The sequence below is a fragment of the Apteryx rowi genome, unplaced genomic scaffold (genome assembly GCF_003343035.1).
Source record: "Apteryx rowi isolate R43461 unplaced genomic scaffold, aptRow1 scaffold_566, whole genome shotgun sequence".
NCBI classification, from domain to species: Eukaryota; Metazoa; Chordata; class Aves; order Apterygiformes; family Apterygidae; genus Apteryx; species Apteryx rowi.
In genome coordinates, this window is record NW_020450834.1 from 470666 (window position 1) to 495381 (window position 24716).

Consider the following 24716-nt stretch of genomic DNA (forward strand, 5'->3'; position numbering starts at 1 on the left):
AAAACAACGTAGCTATTGGTCTGCCAGTGTGCTATGTCAGATATGATTATTTTTTCATCTCCCAAAACTAAGCRGCAAAATCCTGATCTAAATTTGAATTGTTAACGTGTTTAAATGTTACAAAGGTGGTTTTCTTACAATATAGGGAGCTGTTTGTATTGTCAGTGTGGCCTATAATTTTTGAAAGCTAGACTCAGGACCCCGGCAACCTCTTCCAACTTTATGCTTTTAAGTTTCACCATTTCATTTTAATTAGGTTAATATTAAGTATTATATGTAAGTGTTGTTTGGTTTAAGGCTGTTTCATTCATTTCTAGATCTAAAAGCTACTCTGAAGAATACTGAACTAGAAAAGTTAGTTATCTTCAAAGAAAAAAACAGATGTGAACCAGCTGAGAGTCTGTCTGTGACTATGGAGAACCAGATACTGCTTGACTTAAGATCGCTTATAGATGGTGGACTTGTAACTGAAATATTTAGTGAAAATAGTCCAGTTAGTTCTGAAAACTTTAATTTGGAAACTGTATTAATTAATAATCCCATTGAAGAGGGATTGCCATCTAGTCAAGACAATCACTTATGCACCGTAGCTGTGGGAGAGACTTTGTTAGATCACTTTAAGTATCCTCTTACCTTTGAAAATCAAAATACACTAGCAAAAGTTGAAATATATCCACATGGAAACAGCAGCTGTGACAATGAAGATCTTGAGAAATATAAGGAATTGAATTTCCCAGAAGAAGCTGAACATATGCATTCACCTTATCTGCCTTCAAAGGGTGTCCATTTTCTTTCTTCTGTAGTGATGCAACATAAAAATTGCAGTGATCCGTCTTCAAGCATTTCCTCTCTAGAAGGAACAGTTAGTCAGAATGTCAGAATGATACCAGTAAGATTAAACAAAATAGGATTTTTTATGTAGTGATGTTTATTCATGATTTAAGTGCAGGAAATTAGTACGTTAACATTTATATGGTATCCGTACCACATTTAAACTTATGTCATAAATTTTATATTACAACAAATTTAGTAGTAAATACAGAAATAGATTTCTCTGTTATATTGCTGAAAATAGCATGCAGTGAACATATGCTTTTTGCTGCTCTTTTTTTGTCCGTTTTTCGAGGCGTTTTGAAATGGTTGGGTTATTAGTTGATTATTAAAAAATCTTACTGTGTCTCAAAAATATCCACTTCAGTTTTGTATATTATTATCCACAATAGCAACTATTAGGCATTTGTACAAAGTACAAATTGGGTATTACCTTTTGTTCTTTTGTACCACAGGTGACATGTATTGTCATCTTAAAATTTAGATTCTGGAGGAGTAAAAAAGTAATTTACTTACAATAGTAAACTGTGGCCTCTATTGTTAACTCCTCATGAGCAAAGTAATTTGATAAGAGAGGTTTTCTGTTGCTTATCAGATATGAAAAAWTTTTTTCTGACTATTTTAAAGTTAAAGTTTCTATGTTGGATAAATTACTATCTAGAAAGGTGTGCAGCATGAAACATTTGTAATCTGCACAGGACTAAATTCATCATCAGTGCTTAATGCAGGCTGTTCATATTTAGGATGTTTCTGTGTGCTTGCTTTTTTTCCTTTATAGCTGCAGAGTATCTGAAGAAATCCCCAAATTTTGCTTTTGCACTGTGGTTGCTTCTCAGGGGCACCTGTCCTCTGAGCAGCTGTGTTGAAATGATTGAACTTCCATTTGACGTTTGTTCCACGTAAATAGTTTGACAAGCTTTGCTGCTCAGAGAGTCAAAAATCAAAAGCATTAAAAAAAAAACCCCAAACTGGCAGAAAGGACTGGGCTGGGAGCGGGCTCTGAGGTTGCCCTGCGGCCCCCCTTGGGGGCCCATGGTGCCCCCAGCTACTTGAGGTCCACCGTGACAGTTATCTAATATGGTTTAGCTTCCTTTCTGATTTGAGACGACAGTTTTGGTTTAAAAGCATCTCTGTTTTGGAAGGCTGTTTACACGTGTCCAATATAATCAGTAGTCCTTTAATAATCTAGATCTTTCGTCTTTTGAACCATTAATGAGATTCCAAAGGCTGGTGGAAGCCTCTAGAAAATCAAGATTTGATTAAGGCATAGCAGTTGGTTTCTTCAAAGTCAAACTGAAGATAATGAGAATTTGTTAGGCTCCGCTATTCTGTGCAAGGGACTAAAATATGAGACTTGGAAAAAATCTTTCTGACCAGCTGTCTTCCTAGTGTCCTTACAGTTTGTCACGTTGAGTCTGCCTGAATCCTGAGTCTGCCCTGTTTCCTGAAGGTCTTAGAACAAACTTACAGTAAGGTTGTGCATGCTTTTGCTGAAGTAAAGAAAGCTAATTGGCTGTTTATATGCTGCTTACTTACCCTCCTAAACTGCTGTCTGTATTAGGAGGAAGCAGAGCACATACAGATAGAGAGCAAATTGTCTATTTTGAACAATCTCGACTGTAATTTGACACTACAAAATTGTTGGTTTGTGTTTGTTCTGTTTTTTTTTCCCAACTTTTATATTTGAAAATACAAATGTAGATGTTAAGTACAATGCTATTATAACTGTCTTCCATCCAAACCATAACTATACAGCAAACAGAAAAAACAGTCATATTCAGCTTTCAGCAGTATCAGCTAATGCTGAATAGGCTGCAACATTTATATGCCTAATTACATGCTGAAAATATAATTAACTTCCAATTTTCAAGGTCACTGTAAGTCAGTTTTTTGTTTATTTGTTTGGCTTTTTGAAAATCAAACATTTATTGCATAGAATAGTTACAAATAAAACGTTCTTTTCTTCAGGTGTTCAGATCATTAATACCTCCGATTGCAGGTGAGAATAACTGTATTTGTTATGATCAGTTCAAAGGAATCCATAACAGTTCTGTGCAGCCACAAAACTTGCCAGATTGCTTAAATGGTAAGTGCCTGAATTGGCTGAGTATTGTTTTGGGTTTTTTTTTTTGGGGGGGGTCCTCTTGTAAGCTTAAAGAAAGATACAGATACATACATTTCTGGAGATGAGAAATTGCAGCATAAGCCTTTACTTATCTGGTATGTTAGTATAGCTAAGAGGATTTGAGAGTGGGTCACTGCCTGTTTGTATGTGTTTATGTTGCTTCAACCATGTAGTTCAGTCTTGCTTTTGATTTTTCCCCTCCTCCAATACCTCTTCCCCATTCCTTCGTGGACTGTAAAGAAGGTACTCCTCCCTGCAGCACTATTTTTCTTTTGGATTGAGAGGAGCAAAGTTTTTATTTCATTTTGAGGATTGTGCTTTAATCTAGAAAGAGCTAGTTTAGCTGAGGAAAGCATTTTTTTAGTCCTGGTAGGTTTTAAACCTTGTTTATTCTACTGAGTTTGCTAGCTTTGGGTACCACTTGTATGTGAGGATTTGTAATTTGAACTTTATTACATGGGAAAGGACCAACTACCGTAAGCTCATTTGATAAAAGTTACTGAACAGCTATTAAATGTTACTTTCAGTCACTTCATCAGTCCAGATTTTAAACACATCCTGTAAATATGTAAAGATGCAGCATGCATTTTGCCACTAATCCTTTAAACTGTTCTGCTCTTCTGATTTCTGGTTTCATTTAAATTTGATCTTGCTATTAAAGCAGGCTTTATAATGTCCAATGATGTCAAAGTACATTTTCCATCAGATTCAATGGGTTTTTGAGCAAGAGCTTCAGAGAAAGTTTTACTGTGGGTTTTTTTTGTTTTTTGAAAGAGTAATATAAAAAGTATACACTGGAAGTGCTGCTAGGTAGAGGTTGAAGGGAGAGATTATGGGTTTACTTCTTGGAAGTATCACCTCCTATGTATCTGTCATGCTGAGCTCAGATCCATGAGAAAGCACAAGAGGTTTGGTACATTTTGCATTTAAAGATACTATCTTAGTAGGCTACTTATCTTGAAAAGTGAGGTATAAAGTTTACCATTTTCTTTCTTTCCATCTGTGAGGATTGTTTTCTCTCCAGGATTATGGTAGTGGTCAGTTTGTGCCTGGCTCTCCCGCAGGTACAGGGAAAATGCCAAAGATGGGGAAAGAAGCCTTCATCTATTATTTCTGGCCCTTATTCAAGTGCAAACTCATGCTCACAATGTGTAAAGAATGTCCCTTGCTTACTAGAAACCTCGGGATGAGTTGGGAAGGGAGAAAGATGTGACTGGATATGCAGAGCTCAATCCACATGTGTAGTGGAATCATCCTTCAGTTTCATGAGCAACCGTGCTGACCTGGAGCTTGGGGGAGGAATTGTATCCCTCTGAAGAATGATGCCTCGGAGCTCCCTGTTTGGGTACCAGCCTTGTGTGTGAGCCAGGGTCAAATAAACAGAGTCTGCTCTCGGGTAGATGCCATCTCATCGAGCAGATGTTTGCCGGTTTCTCTTTCTGGCGTACATCTTTTTTAATACATTAGATCTCCCAGACATCCTTTGTGTGATAGCAATACACAGTCTTTACAATGGCAACTGACGTGTTAATCAGCCTTGCTAACATAACGTCATTGCTAAGCGAATTTTAGCAGAAAGGCAAAACGAACCTTTTGAGAAACATCASACAGACCCATACAGAAGTCTCTCTTTCCCAACAGTCCTGAAATTAAGTCTCTTGTAAGAGAATATTGAGTATTTCTTTCATAAGAATGCAATGCTGTAGTGGCATTGAAACCTCTTTTCCTCTTATTGATACTATCAGGGGGCTGCTAGTATACAACACTGACCTCTAAGTAAGTAAAGCATTCTTTGTTTTCTATAGTAGAATCTTCCAGTGGTGTCTGTGGCTTACCTCAGACTAGTGCTTCTGTCTACGATGAAATTGTAAGTACGCACGTAAGATTTTATTAGTAGTAGTGGAAGAATTTGGTGTTTATTTTTTTTAATTTAAAAGCAGAAGGCTTGAATGTTTAAAACAAAATTTGTTCTAAGTGCCAGCGGGTAAAAAGTTCTTTCAAACACTGATCTGTTTCAAAATCTGATCTGTTCACAAAAGAGGGAACAAAAAATGCTGCTCCATAGACTTGATAAACTGCTACACGGTAGAGAAAGGGAGAATAAAATCTGGATTTTTCAGCTGTTTCTGTTCCTATGGGCTCAGGTGTAGTTGACTCCTCTCTGCCACTTTCATGTTCTGGTCCGGTTCAGACCAGTTAAGTTCCAAGATAGTTTAAGGCCACCTGAACACACTTGCCCTTCTGGAACGCTGCCAAATACCCTCGGGCAGCTGATTAGTATCTGAGTCTATATAATGTGCATTATATATAAAGGAACAGAACGAAGCATGAAAATCCAATTTTAACATTAGCATTCCCTGCCTGTTTAGAGGTTTTCTTTGCAACTTTACTGTTCTCTTAAAAGGCTTGACCTTTTAAATATCATTTCCTGGATTTGTGAAAAACAGACTAAAGAAATTCAGGTATTTCATGTAAGGGAGATTTTTCAAATTACTGGGATATTGTAGCCAAATTTTTCAAGGCCATCCATTCAGTGTTTTAGTATGTGCACTGAAGGGTGCGAGGCTTCATCTGGAAGTGTGACTTTTATGCAGAGGACGCTATAATAAATTCACGGATCAGCAAGATGGGTAGTGAATGGTTTTCACCAAGTGCAAGCGACACCACATCTGAGGTGGAAGAATGCAGTGAAACTCCGTAGCTGACCACCATGACAAAAGTTCATTTAGGAACAAGCTGATACAGGTATAACAGAATTTGCAGTCCAGTCTCAAATAACTGCTTCTTTCTTAGACTGAATGCCACCGATCCACAGTCAAGTTACGTGATTCAAGATTAATTCATAGGTTTTACRTAATTTCCCATTACTATTGCCTAACTTCCCCAAGGCAGTATAGAAATCAGTTGATATTTCAAGATGGAGGGGTGAATGTCATTGTCACTGTGAAGTATGTTACTGTTCACTGTTATGCTTCAGGGTTATATTTACTTGAAATTTAAGCAAAARTCATTCTGTCTGAGCACTGACAAGTAAACCAGCTATTCTCAGTATTACATTTGAAAACAATCTTTGCTTTAATATGCATGATTTATGCAGTTAACATTTATATTAATTGTATTTGCATTGGAATTTAAAGTAGCTTTTAAAGTATGCTTTTTAATATGTAAAAGTATTTATTTTTCAGGCTGAAGTAAGAGAGGCAGTTAGTAATGTTATGGAGAATGACCAAGATGAAGCCATTTTTCAGAATTCAAATGTAGGCGAGTCTGGCTGCAAGTTATTAGCGTTGCACGGTGTACTGGAGGAACCCAGCTGCTCACACAGAAATGATTCCAATCCTGTGGTAATTACATCCTGAAACTGATAGCAGAATTATATGCTAAAGGAAGTTATTAATTTATTTGTAACAGTCTAGCAGCAAAAAGTCCCACTTACTAGATGGTGTACCAAGAATAATAAAGCAGTCCCTTCCTCAGACTCAGTTTAAATTGTATCTAGTGATAGTGATATTTTATTTACAACTTGTATTATTTTCTATTTAACAGCTAGAAACAAATACAGTAATATGAAGATTACTTCATCTAGAGGGAAAATCTTGATTTCCAGTCATAAATAAATGAAATGAAACGTGAACAATTACAATGGCATGTTCTGGTCAGGGAACTGAATCCTAAGCCAGCATGCTACAAAACTAACTAGAATAAGTTCTGCAAAACCCCACAGAGCAGTCCAGAGAAGCAGGAATCCATCTCACCCGGGCTGARGTGCTATAGTGTTATTGCTCAACAGTTGCTTCCAAAAATAAACAAATGGAAAATAAGGGTCAAAAAGCAAACATCTAAATGCATAATGATCCATTTGTCTCAGACAGAGATTGCAGTCTGTGATTATGCAGCGTTATGAGACAGATGGTACTCTTAGGAAAACCTTTGAGTCTATATGCATAGAATTACTGTTTCTTAGATGAAAGCTCATCGTTAGTTATTTATTCCAGGTGATATGCCAGTTGGATGGAGGTACTCAGATACTCTGTATGAACAGTTCTGGCACAAGAGAACTAAAAACAGTTCATTTAATTCCCCAGTATCAAGACCAACATAATTATCTTCAATCAGGTACAATGAAAATGAAAATTATCTCTAGCATGTCAGATAGTATATCATAGATTGTTAATGTGCAATTGCATGCGTTTATGTTCCTAAGCAACATCAGTCTGAGATGAGCCAAAGTTAATGTAGCTATCACCACTTACTGTTTTACTTTATTTTATAGTACCTGCAAAAGTGCTAGGCACTTCAATGAAATAACAGGAATGATGTAATAGGTATGTTGCATTTAATGAAAGTTGTTAATATACAGACGGATTTCCATATGAAGCATGTTTCGCATATGCAGCTGACACATCTGCGTTTACCCCAAGTTGCCACCATATGTCACTGTTTCTCTATAAATGAAGAGCAGCTTTGAAGGCTGTGCTTGTACTTTAGCCTTGGGATTCTCAATCTGCAGAATATGTGTCGCCGATTTTTATGGGAACTTGAAATTCCATCAGTTTTTTAAGAAAGTGTTTTCTGTTTTACCTATTTAGTTGTTTAGTGGAGTAATACATTTTCATCAGATCAGTACTACAGTATGTAAGTGTAGGTTAGTTTTAACTTAAATATTTCTTTTCCTAAATATAGCTTCCTCAGAAACATTATAAACATTGTTTATTTCATTATTTGTTTTTATTACTGTAAAACACAGAAACACTTAATGGTGTATATGGATGGCAATGTGAAAACAAGGCCCTTTAATATTAGGCAYCATACAAGCACTGACTGCATCTCTGAATAGATGCTCCAAATACGGATTCTGTTTATTAGGAAATAAGTACAATTGTAAGATTCATCTTGTTATTAAGCCTGATGTTTGTTTATTTTCTGTGCAGGCTGGGATGCTTATTTACTTAAAAGCACTGCTTCACTAGGACTTACGCAAAGACTCCCACTTACAGCTATGGTTTTCTCCATGGGTTTTTAGTAATTTTTTTCATAAGCTCAATACCTCCACTCTAGATGCTCTCTCAGGACTTTGGAAAGTCATAAAATTAGAACTCAGGATAAACATATTTAAGTGTTTCTGCCATTTCCTTCTTTCATCAAAATAATTTAGGAYGATGGCATTTGAATTTAGATGTATTTGATGTTGCAGAGTAAAAACATCCTACGCTCAAATTCCTAGCTGACAAATTGTTGGTGTTTTTTTCTGGCAGTTATTTGTGTGTGGTGAGGTTTTTATTTTTGTTTTTTGCAATAGGAAAAACATTGTTTGAGAGAGAAATTCTAGGCTCTTCATTGACAATATTTATTGTAGGAAGAGCATAAGTTTGTTTTCTAAACTGAATTGTAGCAAAAAGTGCCRACAGAAGACAAACAGCCTCAGGAAATGTTTGTTTTTTAATAAAAGAAGTTGAAGCTTCCCATTTGTCTGTATGCTTCATTCAAAAATTATTATGCATAGATGAAACTTCATACACTGTGAGTAGTTCTGCTGTCTTCAAATAAATATCTTCTTTTCAGATGTGGGCAACCCTGTAGCAGCTGTACTTGGGCAGTTTTTGCCAGTTCCAGGTAAACTGGATTTGAATGAAAAACAGGTAAAGAAAYCTTTTTCTTTAAATTTATTAAGCACAATATGAACTCATTTTCCTCTTCTTGATTGTCAGCTAGATTCATCAACAATTCAAATAAGTGTGATTTACAGTGATTCACTGCCCTCTCCTTTTACCTATAAACCCAACATAACCTTTCTTCCCTGGTCTCTCTCCACAACAAGGCCCTTATTAATCAGATGCCTGTCAAAGAGACCAACAGATCTACGATCTGTTCCGTTGGCTTGTGAGATGGTTCTTTTTTAAAGTTTTGCTTTGCCTTCAACCTTTTACATGCCATATTTCAGCTGAATTTAATATAAATCATCAATTCACTAGCCAATTCCAGTTAACTACTGGAATTAAAAGTAACTGAACCTAGAATTATCAGTAAACTGAAAATAGTGTGCCACCACTGTGCAGCATTGAAAGCTGTTCTTGGTTTTCTGCCCTGGGAGATGCAGGAATCCCCAGGTTCTGAGCGGTTTCAAAGAGAAATGCATACGGTTTTCATGCTCTGTGCCTTCATAAGTTTTGTCAGTATCCTTGGGAATCAAATTGTTCCTGGAGCATTTTCACCGTATTACATTTTCTCTGCTAACCTACAGGGAGTCTTTTTTAAAACTTAACATAAACAGGTTATGTGCATTTTATCTTGAACAGTTTGAAAATGGATCCTTACAGTCAGTAGCTAGCACTGCCACATACCTTTCAGAATCAAATCTGCAAGGACCAGTGAAAATGACTTCAGCTGGGTAAGAAGCATGAAGCGTTTAGTCCATGATTACTTTTGAATTTTAAACTGGCAATGACTTCTAGACATTTTTGTATTACATAGCTTTTTCCTTCTTCTAACAACAATGCAGTTCTGTAAGAATGCTTTGTGTATCTATATCAGTAGTCAGGATGCCAGTTGCTGGCAGTCAAGACTATGTCATGTGCTTCAGTTTCTTAGGATCAGTGCAATTGCGCTATCCGTATGGCGGAAAATCATTTAATTTTCTAAGTTAATTGGTATGTTTCCAAATCTAACTACCATGTGTTTAGCCTGTATTTCTAATACTATTGGAACTCTTTTAAAAATGTTTAATTGGAGATCATTTTTAAATAAGAGGCAGATGTAACTCCAGTGTGAAAGGTGAGAGAGCTTTGCAGTTGCACAGCCCTTCCTGGGTTGTGTGATTGGGAGCTGACAGCCACAGGAGATGACAGTTGGTGGACAGAGAGAGATTACAGGTTACTTAGTCTTCTCTTTTCCTTACCCCACCCCTGGGAATCCATGCTTGTTAAATACTGCTGATATTGGTGTAAGAAAAAAACTATTTATTTTTTCAAAAGTATAAAATAATGATTAATTTCCATACTARCTGAATTTGTATATTTTTTTCTAATTTTTTCCTTTTTCAATCTGTCTAGCTTACATTTTGGCTCAGGAGATACAAAGTCTAAAAAACCATGTAACTGCACTAAATCTCAGTGTCTGAAATTGTAAGTAATAGTTTATCAGCATTTGATAAATGCTAATAACTGTGCATAGATGACAGGACAATCATACAAAATGTGTGTTTTAAAGTGAATACAGTACATATGAATCCAAAGTTACTTATCTAATACTGAGCTAGAGCGATCTACAGTTGATAAAAACTAGTGTCACACATGCTCAGAAATTAGTGCAGAGATGTAGTTGATTGCATATAGTCCAAGGTATGGAAAATAAAAAGTGAAGCTAAGCAGTATAGCTCAGAGTATATGTGGAAAAAACATATGATGTAAATATGATGTAAGTGCTGTATACAGAAAATCATTTCTTTGTCTCGCTGCTGCTCTCGCACATAAATAATATGCATACAGAGATGCACACATGATGGTTAAAATTTTAGTAATTGATGGTGTGGATGTATTTTAGAAAATGTAAAATTGAAAGAAAAGCTCTTTGTCCATGTATATGGGATTAAATGACAGAGGAAGGAATATTTTCCATATGTAGAAACCAGAAATTCTGCTTTGAAGTAGAATAAAACTTAAAACCAGTTAATCTTTTCACTTCTTATGTTATTTTATATGTTCATCATAGATACTGTGACTGTTTTGCTAATGGTGATTTTTGCAACAACTGCAACTGCAATAATTGTTACAACAATCCACTTCATGAAACTGAGCGATTTAAGGCCATTAAGGTAATAAAAGTACAGTATACATTGATATTTGCTTCATGTACGAAAAATACAGCAGTATTGTTTTTTATGTTACAGTATTTGACATATGTTATTTTTAACCTAAATGAAGTAAAGCCAAGTGTTGCCTCTATATTATTCTTACAAAGAACAAGCTTAGGGATTTTTTTCTTTCCCTTTATGGAACTTCTGCTACTTTGTATTGTAACTAGTGGTATGTTAACAGAAGGGTAATTTTTATTCTTGGAAGGAAGTATGCAAACCCAAATTTAATTTCAGAAAATGTTTTCACTTGAAGGAAAATATATTGTGCCCCCAAATCAGACAGTAGTTAAAGGAAACCAAATTATTATTATCCAAATTATTCTTCTCCTTGGACAGATCTTCTGCAGTTGTCTGTGTTGCTCTCTTTGGTTGACCCATGCAGCAGTCCGAAGGGAGGCTCCCATGGCAGCAACGCTGAACCCTGCTCTGCTGAGAAGCAGGTTGCTTCTATACTGGGAGACTCTCATTTTATAGTGGTGTAAAGAATAATACGTGGGCTAATTGTTGTGTATATATAAAACTGGGCAATACTTTAATCTATTAGTTATGTCTTACGTTATGTTGTAAATTTTAAAGTGAGCATAAAAATATTCTTCTGCTGCTTATACTCTACAATAAGGATGTATTACTAGCTTTGGACTCCTTGTATGCAGCTCTCTAGAACTCTTTTGTGTCATTCACATTATCTCTGGATTGTAGAAGAAGTTGATCTAAGTAGATTTAGAACTTTGCCACATCTAACCATTCACATCCAGAGCAGTTTTTGGTATCAACTGGTTTTCAGCTCTAACAACTGGTTTTCAAAGCAGACACTCCAGAGTGGTTGAGCTGATGGGTTTGGTGTGGTCTAAGCACTCTCTTCACTGTGCAGAGGGCRTCCTTTAGAGTAAGACAGATCTTGTTTCTCCCTGCAAAGAACATCCGGTTTCTCTGCCATCCGTAAATATTGTACATAGAAGACATACTAGTTTTTTAGCTTGCTTTTTAGCAAATCATGGCATCATGAGGTCTTAGGGCCTCATTAAAATCTACTGTTCCAGTGGAATGTCCAACGCTGAGTTCAGTAAATGGGCTTTGTGTTGGGCCATTAATAACACAAGATAGGGTTAAACCTCCTGAGATGTGCATACCAATGTATTCAAAGTGCTTTTTTCACTGAGAACTTTTTATTTCTGATGAGAGTGGCTTCAGCAGTGAGAGAAAAGCAGTCCTAAGAGAACTGTAGATGAGGTCATTTTGGATGTTTCATAAAAACAGTGTAAGCTGCTTCCCAGCTCAGTGTTTTAGAGTCTATGAATTCCTGCTCTCACATGCCCTGGAAGACATCTGTATCCATGTACTTCATACCGCTAAGGATGACAGTGGAAGTAAGAATTTCTTTGTTAAACATTGGATAGGAGTCATTCAGGTGCTTAAAAACATGTCTTTGAATTTCTCATAGTCTAATACTTTCTGTTTTAGGCCTGTCTTGATAGAAACCCAGAAGCTTTTCTGCCAAAGATTGGGAAAAGGAAACTGGGAGAAATTAAACCTCGCCATAACAAAGGATGCAATTGCAAGCGCTCAGGATGCCTTAAGAATTATTGTGAGTGCTTTGAGGTCAGTCAGGTGAATTTTGCTATCATTAGTCATGATCTTAACATGGATTATTTTTTGTAACTATTAGTCACTAAAAATAATTAATTCTCTTTTGTCTTTGTATTGTTCATCATAAAACTTATTGAACATAGGGGGCAGAGTCTCTTTCTTGATATGGCTCTAACTCCAAAGAACTGAATCTGGCTGAAGCTGATCAGCTAAAATTTTCAGTATCRGGTTTTAGGAACTCTCAGCCAGTTCCTTGCTCCAGAAGAAACGAGGAATGGTTTTCTGCTAATCCTGGTAGTTTCTTTGCATCTGTGGTATTTTGTTACCTTGCAAAGATACCTGCAAATTGAGGGGAGGAGTGATTTGCCCATGTACAGGACAAGGGAGAATCATCCAGCTCCACAGAGAATCCTTGGAGAAAACTAACTCACTTCCTTACTGTATTGATATTGATGGTCTCACTCTGCGAGTTTGCAAGACCAGCACATCTAGAATAAGTCCCTGGATATATAGCTCCAATGGATACTCATATGTATGTTTAAGATTTATACACTTTTTATTCTAAGTATTCTATATTTGCCAGGCTAAAATTATGTGTTCCTCTATTTGCAAATGCATTGGTTGCAAAAATTATGAAGAAAGTCCAGATCAAAAAAAACAGTTCAATATGCCAAACTACATGGACATTGGAAATAATGAAGGAAATAGCCCAGTTTTAACATCAGCATTTGAAATGTTACCAAAATCGAAGAAAGACAGGTGAATATTTGCAAATAGTGCATAATCCATCAGTCTATCTGACTTCGTTAATTTTGTTATGTAACCGTTATCTTATTTATCTAAGAAATAGTGACTAAAATGACAGATGGCTTGTATAACAGGTTTTCACTTCACATAATTTTTCATTTATAGAAACAAGAGGGTACAAAACTATCTTAAGGGAAACTCTTTAGGGATATGGTATGCAGAGTTCAGGGATATATGTATTAGTTCTGTTTACAAAACAGCAGTTATTTTTGTGTTTATCACATATTTCATTGTCTCTCTCTTTTTTTTAATCCTTTATCTACCATATACTTTTCCTTCAGTTTCTCCTTTCTTTCATTTTCCTGTGTTTAGGTATCAATTTGTAAGAAAACCTTGCCCAAAGATACAGTTAGAACTTTATATTAATAATATAAAAGTTTGTGTTGTTCAGTTAATTAGCATGTATATATCCCTCCTCCTCTAACCCTATGTCCTTTTCCTTTGGTCCATCTTCTCTCAATTTTACCTGTGTAGGCAATTTGGATCATAAAATCTTTGCAGAAGGCTGTAGTGTACTGATGCTGTTATACTTTCTAACATAGCTGTAGCACAATCTCTATTTTTGGTTGGTATAGTCAATAGTTTAATAAATAAAATACCTGTTAATAATAATTCAAATTAAAGCACCTCTAAATTGATTTCAGTGAACTTTACTCCAGGCTCTAAAATTTTCAGCCTGTATACAGTATATTCATTTCATCAACCATTACCTAGAAATGATTTTGTTAATTCCAATTTAGAAATACTTTCTGATGATATATTTTGAAAATATCTGAATATTTTCTGCTGCTGGTAATTTATTGATTAGGTGGATGGTGCCAAGTTATGCCCTTACTTGCTTGAATCGTGTAGCAGAATTAGTATGATGTCAACCACTGGTAGCTTCAAGAGTTTATTCAAAGCAAGGCAGCTTAGATGCCATTTTGGGACTCCTTGAGGGACTAGGTACTGTTTCTTTTGTCAGCAGTAGACTGAATTTACCGTTAGTACCTGCTTAAGCACTGACTAAGCCTTTTTAACACTTTTCCTGTCACGTGAGGTAGAATCTGACCATTGCTTACAGAGGAAGAGGCAGCTTACAGCATCACCTTTCCATGTCTGTACCTATTGGGCAGCATTTGCATGGATTAATTCTGTAGTGTAAATACAGTTTTCCATGTGATTAATTAGAAAATCTCAAGCAATCTTCTGGCAGCAAAAACTATTCAGTATAAAACAGTGAGATTCCTACAGGGAGATATCTTGCAGTAACAGTGCAGCTACTCTGATTTAGCTCTTTGCGTTCTACCTCTTACTTAAGAGTTTTAAATACAAACAGTAATTTTTCTTTTAAATTACTTCATGGATTTAAAATGGAGATATTTTATACTAGTTTCTTCTTCCCTGTCAGGCAACCAGCTGTATGTATATCTTGGGAAGAAGTGAAAGCAACATGTGCTTGTCTCCTGGTGCAGGCTGAAGAGGCAGAAAAAGGATGTTACTCTGTCTGTCTAGCTGAACGAATGATCATGGAGGAGTTTGGGAGATGTTTATCCCAGATACTATATGCATAACTTAAATTTAAAGGACTGAAAGCTGAATAATGTTCAATATATTATAAAACCAATGAGTATTAATTTTGATATGTTGCCACAGTCTCCATAATTTTGCCATTTGATGATCTTACTTTAATCTTTCATAGGATTAATTTTATTGACTTTAGCTGAATTGTTTCTGAATTATGCTGGGGTGAGTGAGATCAGAATCATACCCAGCATTTTTCAGGGTAGCAGTGTTTGACTAAGCTTAAYATATTTTCTACTAAAACAGATTTTATCTGTAGTTAGGGTATTCTGTCCAATTCTTCAGTCTTTACCTAGACTCTTGTTAACAGGAAGTTTAACTTAAAATGTCTTTATTGGATGTTTATGTGAGTAGAGATGTAGTAAAAAACTGAGTAAGAACCTTMGACTTTTGTGTTACTATGTGAATTGTGAAAAAATTCCATTTCCAGTGGTAGTAGGTAAATCTACTAAGCTGAGCTTTGGGCCTTCCAAAATTTGGCAATTTATTTTTCCTGTCTGCAGATTTACTTTATTGGGAAATTAGACCAACATGGTTTGGTATTTAATGTTGAAAAAGATGTAAAAAAATAACACTGATATCCTTGCCACAACTCCCCTGCCCCAACAGTGTTAAACAGTAGATTTATTAGATGGATGATCCTCCTAAAAACAGGAGGAAGCTGACCTCCTTTTTCCTTCTATTTTAAAACGTCTTTTAAGAGAATGTGACAGGAAATCTTTTATGTATATAGGATATAGGATYGAAATTTGCTGAATCCTACATTTGCAGTCCAGTTTGCCTTAAAGCTCAGAATAGCTTTTGTTTAATTCTTTATTTTTCTTATGTGGACATTTTCCCTGTGATTTTTTTTTCCCTCTTGTCATTCTTGCTGTTAGGTTAATAGTTTTATTTTCTTTAGCTAGAGTAAGCTATTTGCTGCCATATTTCTGAGAAAAAAAAACGTGTACTCAAAATGATTTGAGTGATTATGAAAAAGCTAATGGTATTTGTTTTTGACATTTTATGATATATTAATAATATGGACTTAGCTATTTTTAGCATTTGTGCTTAAAAGAATAAAGACCTTTTCCATGTCTTGTTGATTCATGAAAAATTCTTGCCAGGACAGCAGGTAAGACTGCAGGCTGCTTTAAACATTTGCTTAGTAATAGGTGTCGGGGGGGGTGAGGGGGTGGGCAGGGGAGGTTATGAGCTGCAGTTGATATGTGGATGGATTGCATTTTATGTCTATCTTTTTAATAATTGCTACTGGGGATTGCTGAAGGTCATGCGAGAAAATGGCTTCCTGAAGTGCTCCAAAAGGGAGATGGCACCACCTGTAAGCTTCATGTCTTCCTGGCTGTTTCACTTCCTGAAAGCATTTCCCTTGCTTTTGGAATGAATACCTATGTAAAGGCATCATCTGAAAAGGTATTTGTCCCCAGAGAAAGTTGCGGTGAGGTTCATAAGGGCTATAGAGTCAGTAGCCTCTCCATAAAGGAAGCAAAACACAAAGAAGAGCGGAAGAAACCTGCCCGTATTATTAAACCATGCCTTGATGAGTTAATCTCAGAAATCAGCTTGCTAGATTCATTCCCAGTAGAGGTGAAGTTCAGTAGGATTAAAGGCGGTAAAAAAGAGACTAGGGTTAGGACTCATGACATAAGTATGGATTAAAAATACAATTAGGAAATGAACTGCAAAATACAAGTAAAATGATTGAAAGGAATGGAAAAAGAGAAATAAATTGTAAGTACTGTTAGAATCTTTGAAAAAATGAGAATACAGTCTCATCCTCAAATGCATCTCAGTTTGGATGCAGGCATCAAGAGACACCACCATGATGTAAGGTGGCAAATTATTAAACCTAAAAGAGAGATAACCTCAAATGACAAGGAAAAGAAGAATAAGAAGAAAAATCGTAAGATCGTGGCTATTCATGAGGTTGGAAGATAATAAGAAAGAGAAAAAGATCACAAGGAAAAAGTAAAAGAAGTAATCCAGAGAATTAAAATGGAAATCAAGTGGGAAAGAGAAGAAAATTCTACAGCTAAAATTAAAGCATTGGAGTGAAAGGAAGGTAGGCAAATAGCATGATAAGGGAAATGAATGAGAGGAGACCTGAACTACAGCTTTGAGCAACACCTCTAGGCTCCCAGGCTCTGATAAACATAATATAATGCTGAGACTTCCACCCAGGATGTCATTTAAGAACACTTAGGGGAGGGCTTCTGCATTTTCTGCATTTTTTCTGCATAAATTTGAAAAAAACTTAATCAGTGCTGTAACAGTAAGGATCATGGTGGAAAAGTGACTGTATAAATGAGAAGGACAAAATGAAATCAATGTAAATTTGAACTTCAGCTAATATAAAAGATGAGGCACTAGAAYGTATAAGAGTTTGTGTGATAGCAACAAAAAACTACTACCAGATGTAAAAGGCTGAAATTCATTATCTTTTGGTATTATAGAGAGGTAAAAACAGTTTGAATTAACATATTTTGTATTGTAGAAGGTTTAACTCAGTCTGTAAAAACATTGCCAGGCTCTATCGTGATTAGGAGTGAAATTATATTCTAAAAACAAAAAATAAATGCAGAGCAATAGTTGGCAATATAGGAAGGAATGGACAAGCCTAGCAGAAGCAATTTCTGTTAAAGTTAACAGACTAAAAAAATCTGCTATTGAGGGTTTTATAAGCAAAAAAGAAAGCTAAAATTGGCTTTGTGTTGTTAATGGGTTATAAGTAAAGCATTTTGCAATCAGTGATGAAAATACTTGAAAACAACCTGGGCACAGCCACAGTCCTGAGACTGTTAGGTAGGAAAGATGTATCAGTTCTTGTAACTAAATGTAACCCTTTTCTACTAAAGAAGGGTTCAGTTTCATAACARATACTGCAAGAGAAAAGTTGTCTCAGGGAAAAGAGAGGCATAAAGCCAGTCCGGAGTAGGTAAAGGTGGTTGAAAGTTGTACAGAAAAAATGCAGAAAAAAACTTCAACTAATTAGAATGGGAACACGTGTGCACGCCATTAGGGAAAAAAGTAGCTTTTCAAATAAGTTCAAAATTTGCCTTTTTGCTTCATACAAGCATACTGGAAATTAGATATTAATGAATGAAACTTCTTCAAATGGCTTTAAGTTAACAAGAGGAACTAAGAAGAGCTGCCTCATGTCGCTGCTGCTTCATCTAGCAAAAGAAATCCTGGCCCCCGCAGTTAAACAAATAAAAAAGGATGGCTCAGAGATGAGGCATGGATAGCTCTCTTTACAGCAGCTATTGTGCTGTTCTTGGTAAATGATCTTCTCTTTTTACAGTATTTCACAGATGTGTTCAATCTCTGAATATAAAATTATGACATATCAGAAATAATTAGATATTCACATTTCTGAGAAAATTAAGGAGGAATTAAAAGTAACAAGAAAGCTCATGGATTCGTAACTCCATGAGCTACTTATATTTTAACCTTGCAGATAAAGCACAAAGACCTTTTTGAATCTGGGAATGTGTCAGTCTGGTCTGAAAATAATAAGAAATCTTGTATCTTAAAAATGGATAATGTTAGAGTTTTTTGATGGGTACAATAGCAAACTTATTTAAAGCAAACATATTCACCAAACTTCTTTTTCTATTTCATTTTTTTTCCTATGGGTATATCAGACAGTACTTTAAAGGCTTGGCAAACTGTTTTCAAGCTCTTCAGTGCAGAGACTGGGGATCGGCAAATCAAAACTATTTAGGCCTTCAAAGATGAGACCTATCTCTTGACCCGAGATAGTGGCCTATAATCATGAAGGTCTGCTGAAGGATGTTGTAACATGGTATGTGAAATMTTATTTAGAGGTATGGATTGATACAGATTAAAAATTATGTGGAGAACTGAATTTCTCGGCTATATATTAGGTGAGAGAGGTCAGTCACAATACAAACCACTCCTTGAGATCTCTACATAAAAATTAAAAGTTGCTTTCCAGTGCCTTCCGCATTAGGTAGGTGGTTTTTTAATTTAAAAGGGATTTCTCCCTGCAATATCTATCCCTATTTGATCATGACAGGTATCATCAAATATAACCAGCTGGTTCTGAGGATCTTAATGAGTAAAGGTTTCCCTTTCAATTTACAGGTTAAAAGCTTTGTAACAAAATCTTCTCTTTTTAGATCACTTGATCCTTGAAAAGCTGACATATATAGACCCAAAAGAAAAAGGCTAATTGTCAAAATAGCCTCAATTTTAATAGAGAGCAGGATGCAGAGGAACCTGAAAGCAAATGGAGGTATGAGAGGGAGACCTGGGAAAGAATCTCAGCTGGAGCAATGCAGAGAGATTTAAGAAATAGCTTATAATTCTTCCATATTTGTTTTGCATCAATTTGAGGTGAGGGGAGATAAAAAAGATGTGAATTAGCTGGTCAATCAAAAGGTGACTCCGAGCTACCAGTGTTCCACAGCTATGAAAAAACTAATGCTGTTGTAGTGAATATTAGAAAAGATATTTTTAGTAGAGATAGGAAAACAGTGTCATCTTATAAAACACTGCTAAACCTTCATTTGGAATACTGTACAAAATTCTGGTCATCTGTGCTCAAGAAAGATAAACTTAATTTAGAAGAGGTACAGAGCAAGTCCCCTGGGACAAGTAGGTAAGTGGAATATCTGTGTTTAGGTGGAGAGATCAAAAGAGTTTGGCTCATTTAGTCTAGGCAAACAAAGGCTGAGAGGAGGTACGATGGCTCTTTATAGACAAATTCAGGGGGGAAATATCAAAGAGGGAGAGAAGCTGTTTAAGGATAATATCAGTACATATCATTTAAATTTAGAATGGAAAAATAGAAGTAGTTTTCCTAACCATTCAAAAAATAAGGTTCTAAAATCCTCTTCCAGGTAGGATAGTGTGGGCCAGGAACTTAGAATGTTTAAATATGGAACTTCATAAAGCTATGGAAAGAGCTGCATAATTAAAACAGATTTCCTGGGGGTAGCAAATAATGTCCATGGTATGCGTCTTTGGGTATCTGATATATTGGCATGTCCATGGGAGTTTGAAAGAAGAATAGATAGTTTTTGCTGTATTGATATTATATGAATCTCATACTTCAGGGCTTCTGCTAGCCACCTGTGGCACCCCAAAAAACTTATTTTCTCCTTGATATGTCCTTCTTAGAAAACTAAGTTCTGAGCACTGACAGCTACTGAGACAAGATGCAGACAGAGTGAATTCAATTTCCTAGAGATATTAAATTCCGCTGTTGAAATGCTCAGGGCTAAATTGGTCAAACTGACTTTGGGATCATGAAAGAATTTTCAGCCAAACCATGTAGGTATGGACCACTGGAACTTTTCTTGTCTTTCATAATGTAGGTCTATCTAGGATTATCTATGAGTTTCTTATGTTCTGCTGATTCAAAGACCTAGAACATTGTTCATGGCCTCAGTCTCTGACTGCTTCTGTGGCACAATGTTCTTTTGAATCATTTGATCCATATATGAAGTGGACAAAAGAGTGCTGGGAAGTGTTTGGGGAATGTGAAGTAGATGTTCTGAGGACCATTCTAAAGAGGACATGTACATTGCTTATGATCAACAGGGACCTGGGCCAGAAGATTCGGTCATGTGGGCCTAAACACCACAGCAACAAAGGCCACACTACCTGAAGGAGAAGAGCAGAATAGGCCTGCTGACTGTAACAAGGTCCATCTCCAATCCAGTTGCTGCCAGACAAGTCATGAGGTAAGTCTGGGTCAAACCTGTAATTCAWATCGGCAGGCCAGGATCAGCAGAGTACATGGCTGAGCACGAGCATATTTATAAAGTAGCTTAGGCAGGAGTAAAGGCCTAAGCTTAAATGCAGCTCCTGATTAAAAGGGGGAGGCCCCCATCAAGGGTTCTACAGCTCTTTCTCACACAAGTCTGATCCAAGGTTGCAGCTGTGCCACGTCAGAGCTGACCTTGAGCGCAGGCAGCCAAACCCCAATGAGGGGAGGAAGAGTTGCAGAGTCCGTTGGTGCACTTGGGGTCCTGAGAACACGGTCAGAACAACAGATTTATTGTCCTACTCCGGGCTGTGTTGATCAGGCGCAGAGCTGTTCAGCAGGGACCCTTGAACAGTCCCTTTGTACCCGCCCCCGCAAAYAAACAACCCATCCCCATTTTACTCTTTCCCCTTTGCCTCTGGTTTTACTGATTTTTACATCCTTATTTAGTAGKTTCAGCCTTCATCAGTGACCCCAGTAAGTCAGCACACCCCCTTTCGCTATMCTTTCACAGTCTTCACCCGAAGGAGATTCCTGATACTCACTTTTCAGTATTTTATATCTGGAAGTTTCTCCTGTTACTGTCCTATTAGTTTAGCCCCAGGGTGAGGCAGGCCATCAGATTTTCCCCTTCCATTTTCTGCCGTGTCTGGCAGTTTCTCACATCCTTACCCTGTTAGGTTAACCCTGGCCAGGTCTGACCAGCTATACGCATACTGCAACAATTAATGACTATTACTGAAGTGATGAACTTTGTACTCATATAAAATGATTATACTGATTGTATTATATTGTACCGCTTCAATAGCRGTAGCAGTTCTTTCTTACAAGGATCATAAGACTCTAATAATGTCATCATTCAGTCTCTGTGTTTCAGGTGATTTTTATTTACATTTTTCAGCTGCAGAAGTAAAAAGAACAAAGGAGGGGAAAAAAAGAATTATTAGACCTGTTGCAGTAAGGGTTGTATGTATGTTTGGCACTTTGAGCATGTTTGTATTTCTGCTTCTGGGGGAAGCGATGACAACTCGACTCATTCTGCAGAGAGTCTGTAATCAATTAATAAGGCATAGGCAGTCCTACCCAGGTGACCTCCATTCCAGCTGTGGCAGCATGGCAACCTGCTGTGATGACATACTTGATTAAGCTATGTCAGAAAGGCATTTTGAGAGGTGCTAATAGTTAACAAACATACTAATTAATTGCACACCACAAAGCTCTGTGTTACAGAAATGGTGTGGCTTGTGGCTAAGGAGCAGAATGGGGATTAGGGAGACCTGAGTTCAGTTCTTAGCTCTGCTACAGGCCTCCTGGCTGCTCATAGAGATATTCACTGAATTTCTTTGGTCTTGATTCAGGAAATATTTAAGTCTACATTGATTCCTAAAGTTAAGCATGTTGTAAAGCGCTTTCTTGAATAGGACTTTTGTTGTCCCCTCTGTGAAGTGGGATAACAGGCCACCCTTTTTGTTCTCCTTTAGTCTGCTGGTTACTTGGGCCTTGACCCATAACCCATCCAAAGTCTCTCCACTTGCTTCAGTAGGCTCTGAGTCAGGCCTTGAGACAGAAGACTGTCAGACCCTGAGCATGTCCTTAATACAGCAGGGTCCTGATCTCAGTTGGGGCCTTTACTGTAATATAAACTGTAGAAATACTGTTAATAAGCTAAGGAGAGGAAGATGTGTATAGTGAATTTGCAAAACCCAGTAGCTATCCTGTAAGCATGCCCCAAAATAATGCTTTCATAAATCTTCATTATAGTGTGGATATTTGCCATTCAGTATTACCCACTTCAGAGACCAAATGTGACTCATTATTAAATTACTACAATCTGTGCTGATGTGGAAGCACCCCGACACTRTCTCTTTGTGAGCCATTTTTTCAGAGTAATTGCATTAGTAATAGTCGGTTACRCAGCAATCTTATGTTCCTACAAAATTAAGGTAATTACTGTAGCTAGAAACACATCCCTCTGTATTCTGTGCTAGCAAGGAAGCTGGTAAAAGGCAATGTAATGTTTCAAGTCTTTGTAACAGGAGAAACATTAAGGTATAATTATATTATTGGCATGGGGGAGGGGAAGTCTACACATTTGGCAAGAGCTTGGAAACAAAACCATAGCTGAAAACTACAAATTCCTACTCCACAAAGGGGGAAAAAAAAAGATCTTTTGTGTTTAGGTTCCTTCTTGCCATCAGTATGGAGGAAATGTATGTGGAATATTTGAACAAGGTTGTGTTCTGTGCTTTGAAAGAGGTAGATGTCTGTCTTTGAAGCAGATTTATTATGCAGAAGGTAGTATGYGCATTTTTCCTTCGAAATGGATTGTCCAGCTAGTGTGGATTTATCATTAAACTGAAGTAAATAGGAATTAATTTGTTCTTACGGCAAACCTCCTGAATACTGGGGTCAGCTTCTAATTAGTCCGCATGCTACAGAATTTAATTTGTATTTTAATTTTCACCTCCTTTTGTGTCTTGGGGGAAAATCTCCTGGCATTTCACATTTTCTTTAACACAGTATTAGATGTTTAGCATAACAGCTGAGGAACAACAGACAAGCCCGTTCCCTGTAAGCTTAGCTAAGTGATTAACTCCTAAATAGTGTAGAAGAGAGACTGAAAAGTCCACCTCTTCACAGGTATTRTGCAGTGTCAGAGTTTGTAGTCAGCGGGTGCCACTAGGTCCTTTGGGACTGGCAGCGTGTGTTTGGATGTGGGCAGATGAAAGGCTGTTGCCTAATGTAAGCACTCCCTGAAGGTTTTACTTTCTATCGCATTAATGTGTCAGGTTTGGTCTCTTTGAAATACTGTGTGCAAGCTGATGGCCCAGGAGTAGAAAAAATGGTCATATCTAGAATGTTTCTAGCAATATATGATGTACAAAACTGGTAAGAATAACATCATGCTCCAAAAATTGCTTTGATTACAGAGGTAAAGCCTTGCRGATGAGCATGGATTGTTCAATTAACATTGCAGGAGATGGGAAAGTCAGGTGTCAAGTTAAGCTAAATTCTGTTTGTGCAAGGATTTTAGAAAATGGCGTGTATAGTTGCCATTTCTTATTAATATTTGCAGCAAATAAAGTGGCTCCTTTGAAGTGATTAGAAACCAGAAATCTCATTTGATCAGAGCAACAACTTTTAAAAGGTCATTTTTGTATGAAGGGAAATGATGGATGAAAATACTGTATTTCTCTGACACGTGCTAAGAGGGTTGGGGGCCACAGAAAGCAACTTCAGTAGGAAGCTATCCATATCTGTAGTATTTCTTACATTTTTCTATCACTAATGCCAACCCCGCTTCATTGCATATCTTTTCTCTTGTCTCTTGTTAGAAGAAGCTTATTAAGATGTAGACCCTGTCAAAAGCAGTAAGTAGTAGTCTTCAATCAAGTTTCTGACTGCAGTGAATATAATAATCATCATCAGAGGTTGCTGCATGTCTGCCGTGGTTTGGAAGCTGTCAATGCTAATGCAGATATAATTATAGAAAAAGTATAGGTTATGTGCTGTCAGAGTCTATTCCTCATATCTGAACTGTTAATAGAGCTCAGTTAGGGACTACTAGTTGCAAAAATGAGAAGAGTGACAACAAAAACATTGGTGTTTGAGCTTATCTGACTTTTTTTTTTGGAAGAGGAATGCAGTGCTGATGCTCTGTCACTAGGAGTACGTTTATGTTGTTGATTATTTCTTTCATTTGGGTGAATCACAGTAGYGCTTAGGTAACAGCGCACACCAAAATTGGGACTATTGCACTAATGCAGCAAGAGAAAAATCCTTCTGTGAAGAGCACAGAGTCTAACTCACCGATGTAAATGGAAAGTAAATAAACACAAATGTTATTTGATCTATTTTTTTAGAGAGGGAAACCAAAGCAGAATTAACTTCCTTTTTTGAAGTTTCAGGGGACTTCTCAGCTTAAAGCCGTATGTATCAGACTGTGCTGCTTTATCAGCACAAAGTGACCTTAAGAAACCCACTTTTGCAGTTTTCGGATTATGTACTGAGGTACTACAGAGAAAGTATGAGAGAGACAGCTGAGCACTGAATAGCCTCCCTCAGTGTGCATGGATCACATCCATCGCATTGTTTTGGCTTTAGTGGCAATGAGTATGCATATGTCTGTGGGTTTTTTTTTTTTTTCACTTCTATGTTTTAACATTTTTGCTTCTTTCAGAAAGGGTTTTTCAGAGCCTTATACCATTTTTACTGAG

At 36.8% G+C, this 24716-nt stretch overlaps 2 protein-coding genes across 2 annotated transcripts in view; both read left to right on the forward strand.

The window, feature by feature from the left end:
- Window positions 1–14681, forward strand: part of CPT1A (carnitine palmitoyltransferase 1A) — a 61389-nt gene extending 46708 nt beyond the window's left edge. Inside the window, exons 20-24 of the mRNA XM_026082091.1 lie at window positions 9253–9344; window positions 10006–10077; window positions 10664–10766; window positions 12270–12407; window positions 14593–14681. Of these exons, the coding sequence (XP_025937876.1) occupies window positions 9253–9344; window positions 10006–10077; window positions 10664–10766; window positions 12270–12407; window positions 14593–14661 (474 nt within the window). The 3' untranslated portion in view covers window positions 14662–14681. The remainder of the gene's footprint in view (window positions 1–9252; window positions 9345–10005; window positions 10078–10663; window positions 10767–12269; window positions 12408–14592) is intronic.
- On the forward strand, window positions 257–9285 carry LOC112973787. Its single transcript, XM_026082092.1, has 6 exons — window positions 257–889; window positions 2800–2917; window positions 4762–4823; window positions 6142–6300; window positions 8519–8595; window positions 9228–9285. Exons 1-5 carry the CDS (start codon window positions 413–415, stop codon window positions 8534–8536), a joined length of 834 nt encoding a protein of 277 aa, XP_025937877.1. The 5' UTR covers window positions 257–412; the 3' UTR covers window positions 8537–8595; window positions 9228–9285.
- Window positions 14682–24716: the final 10035 nt, after the last annotated feature.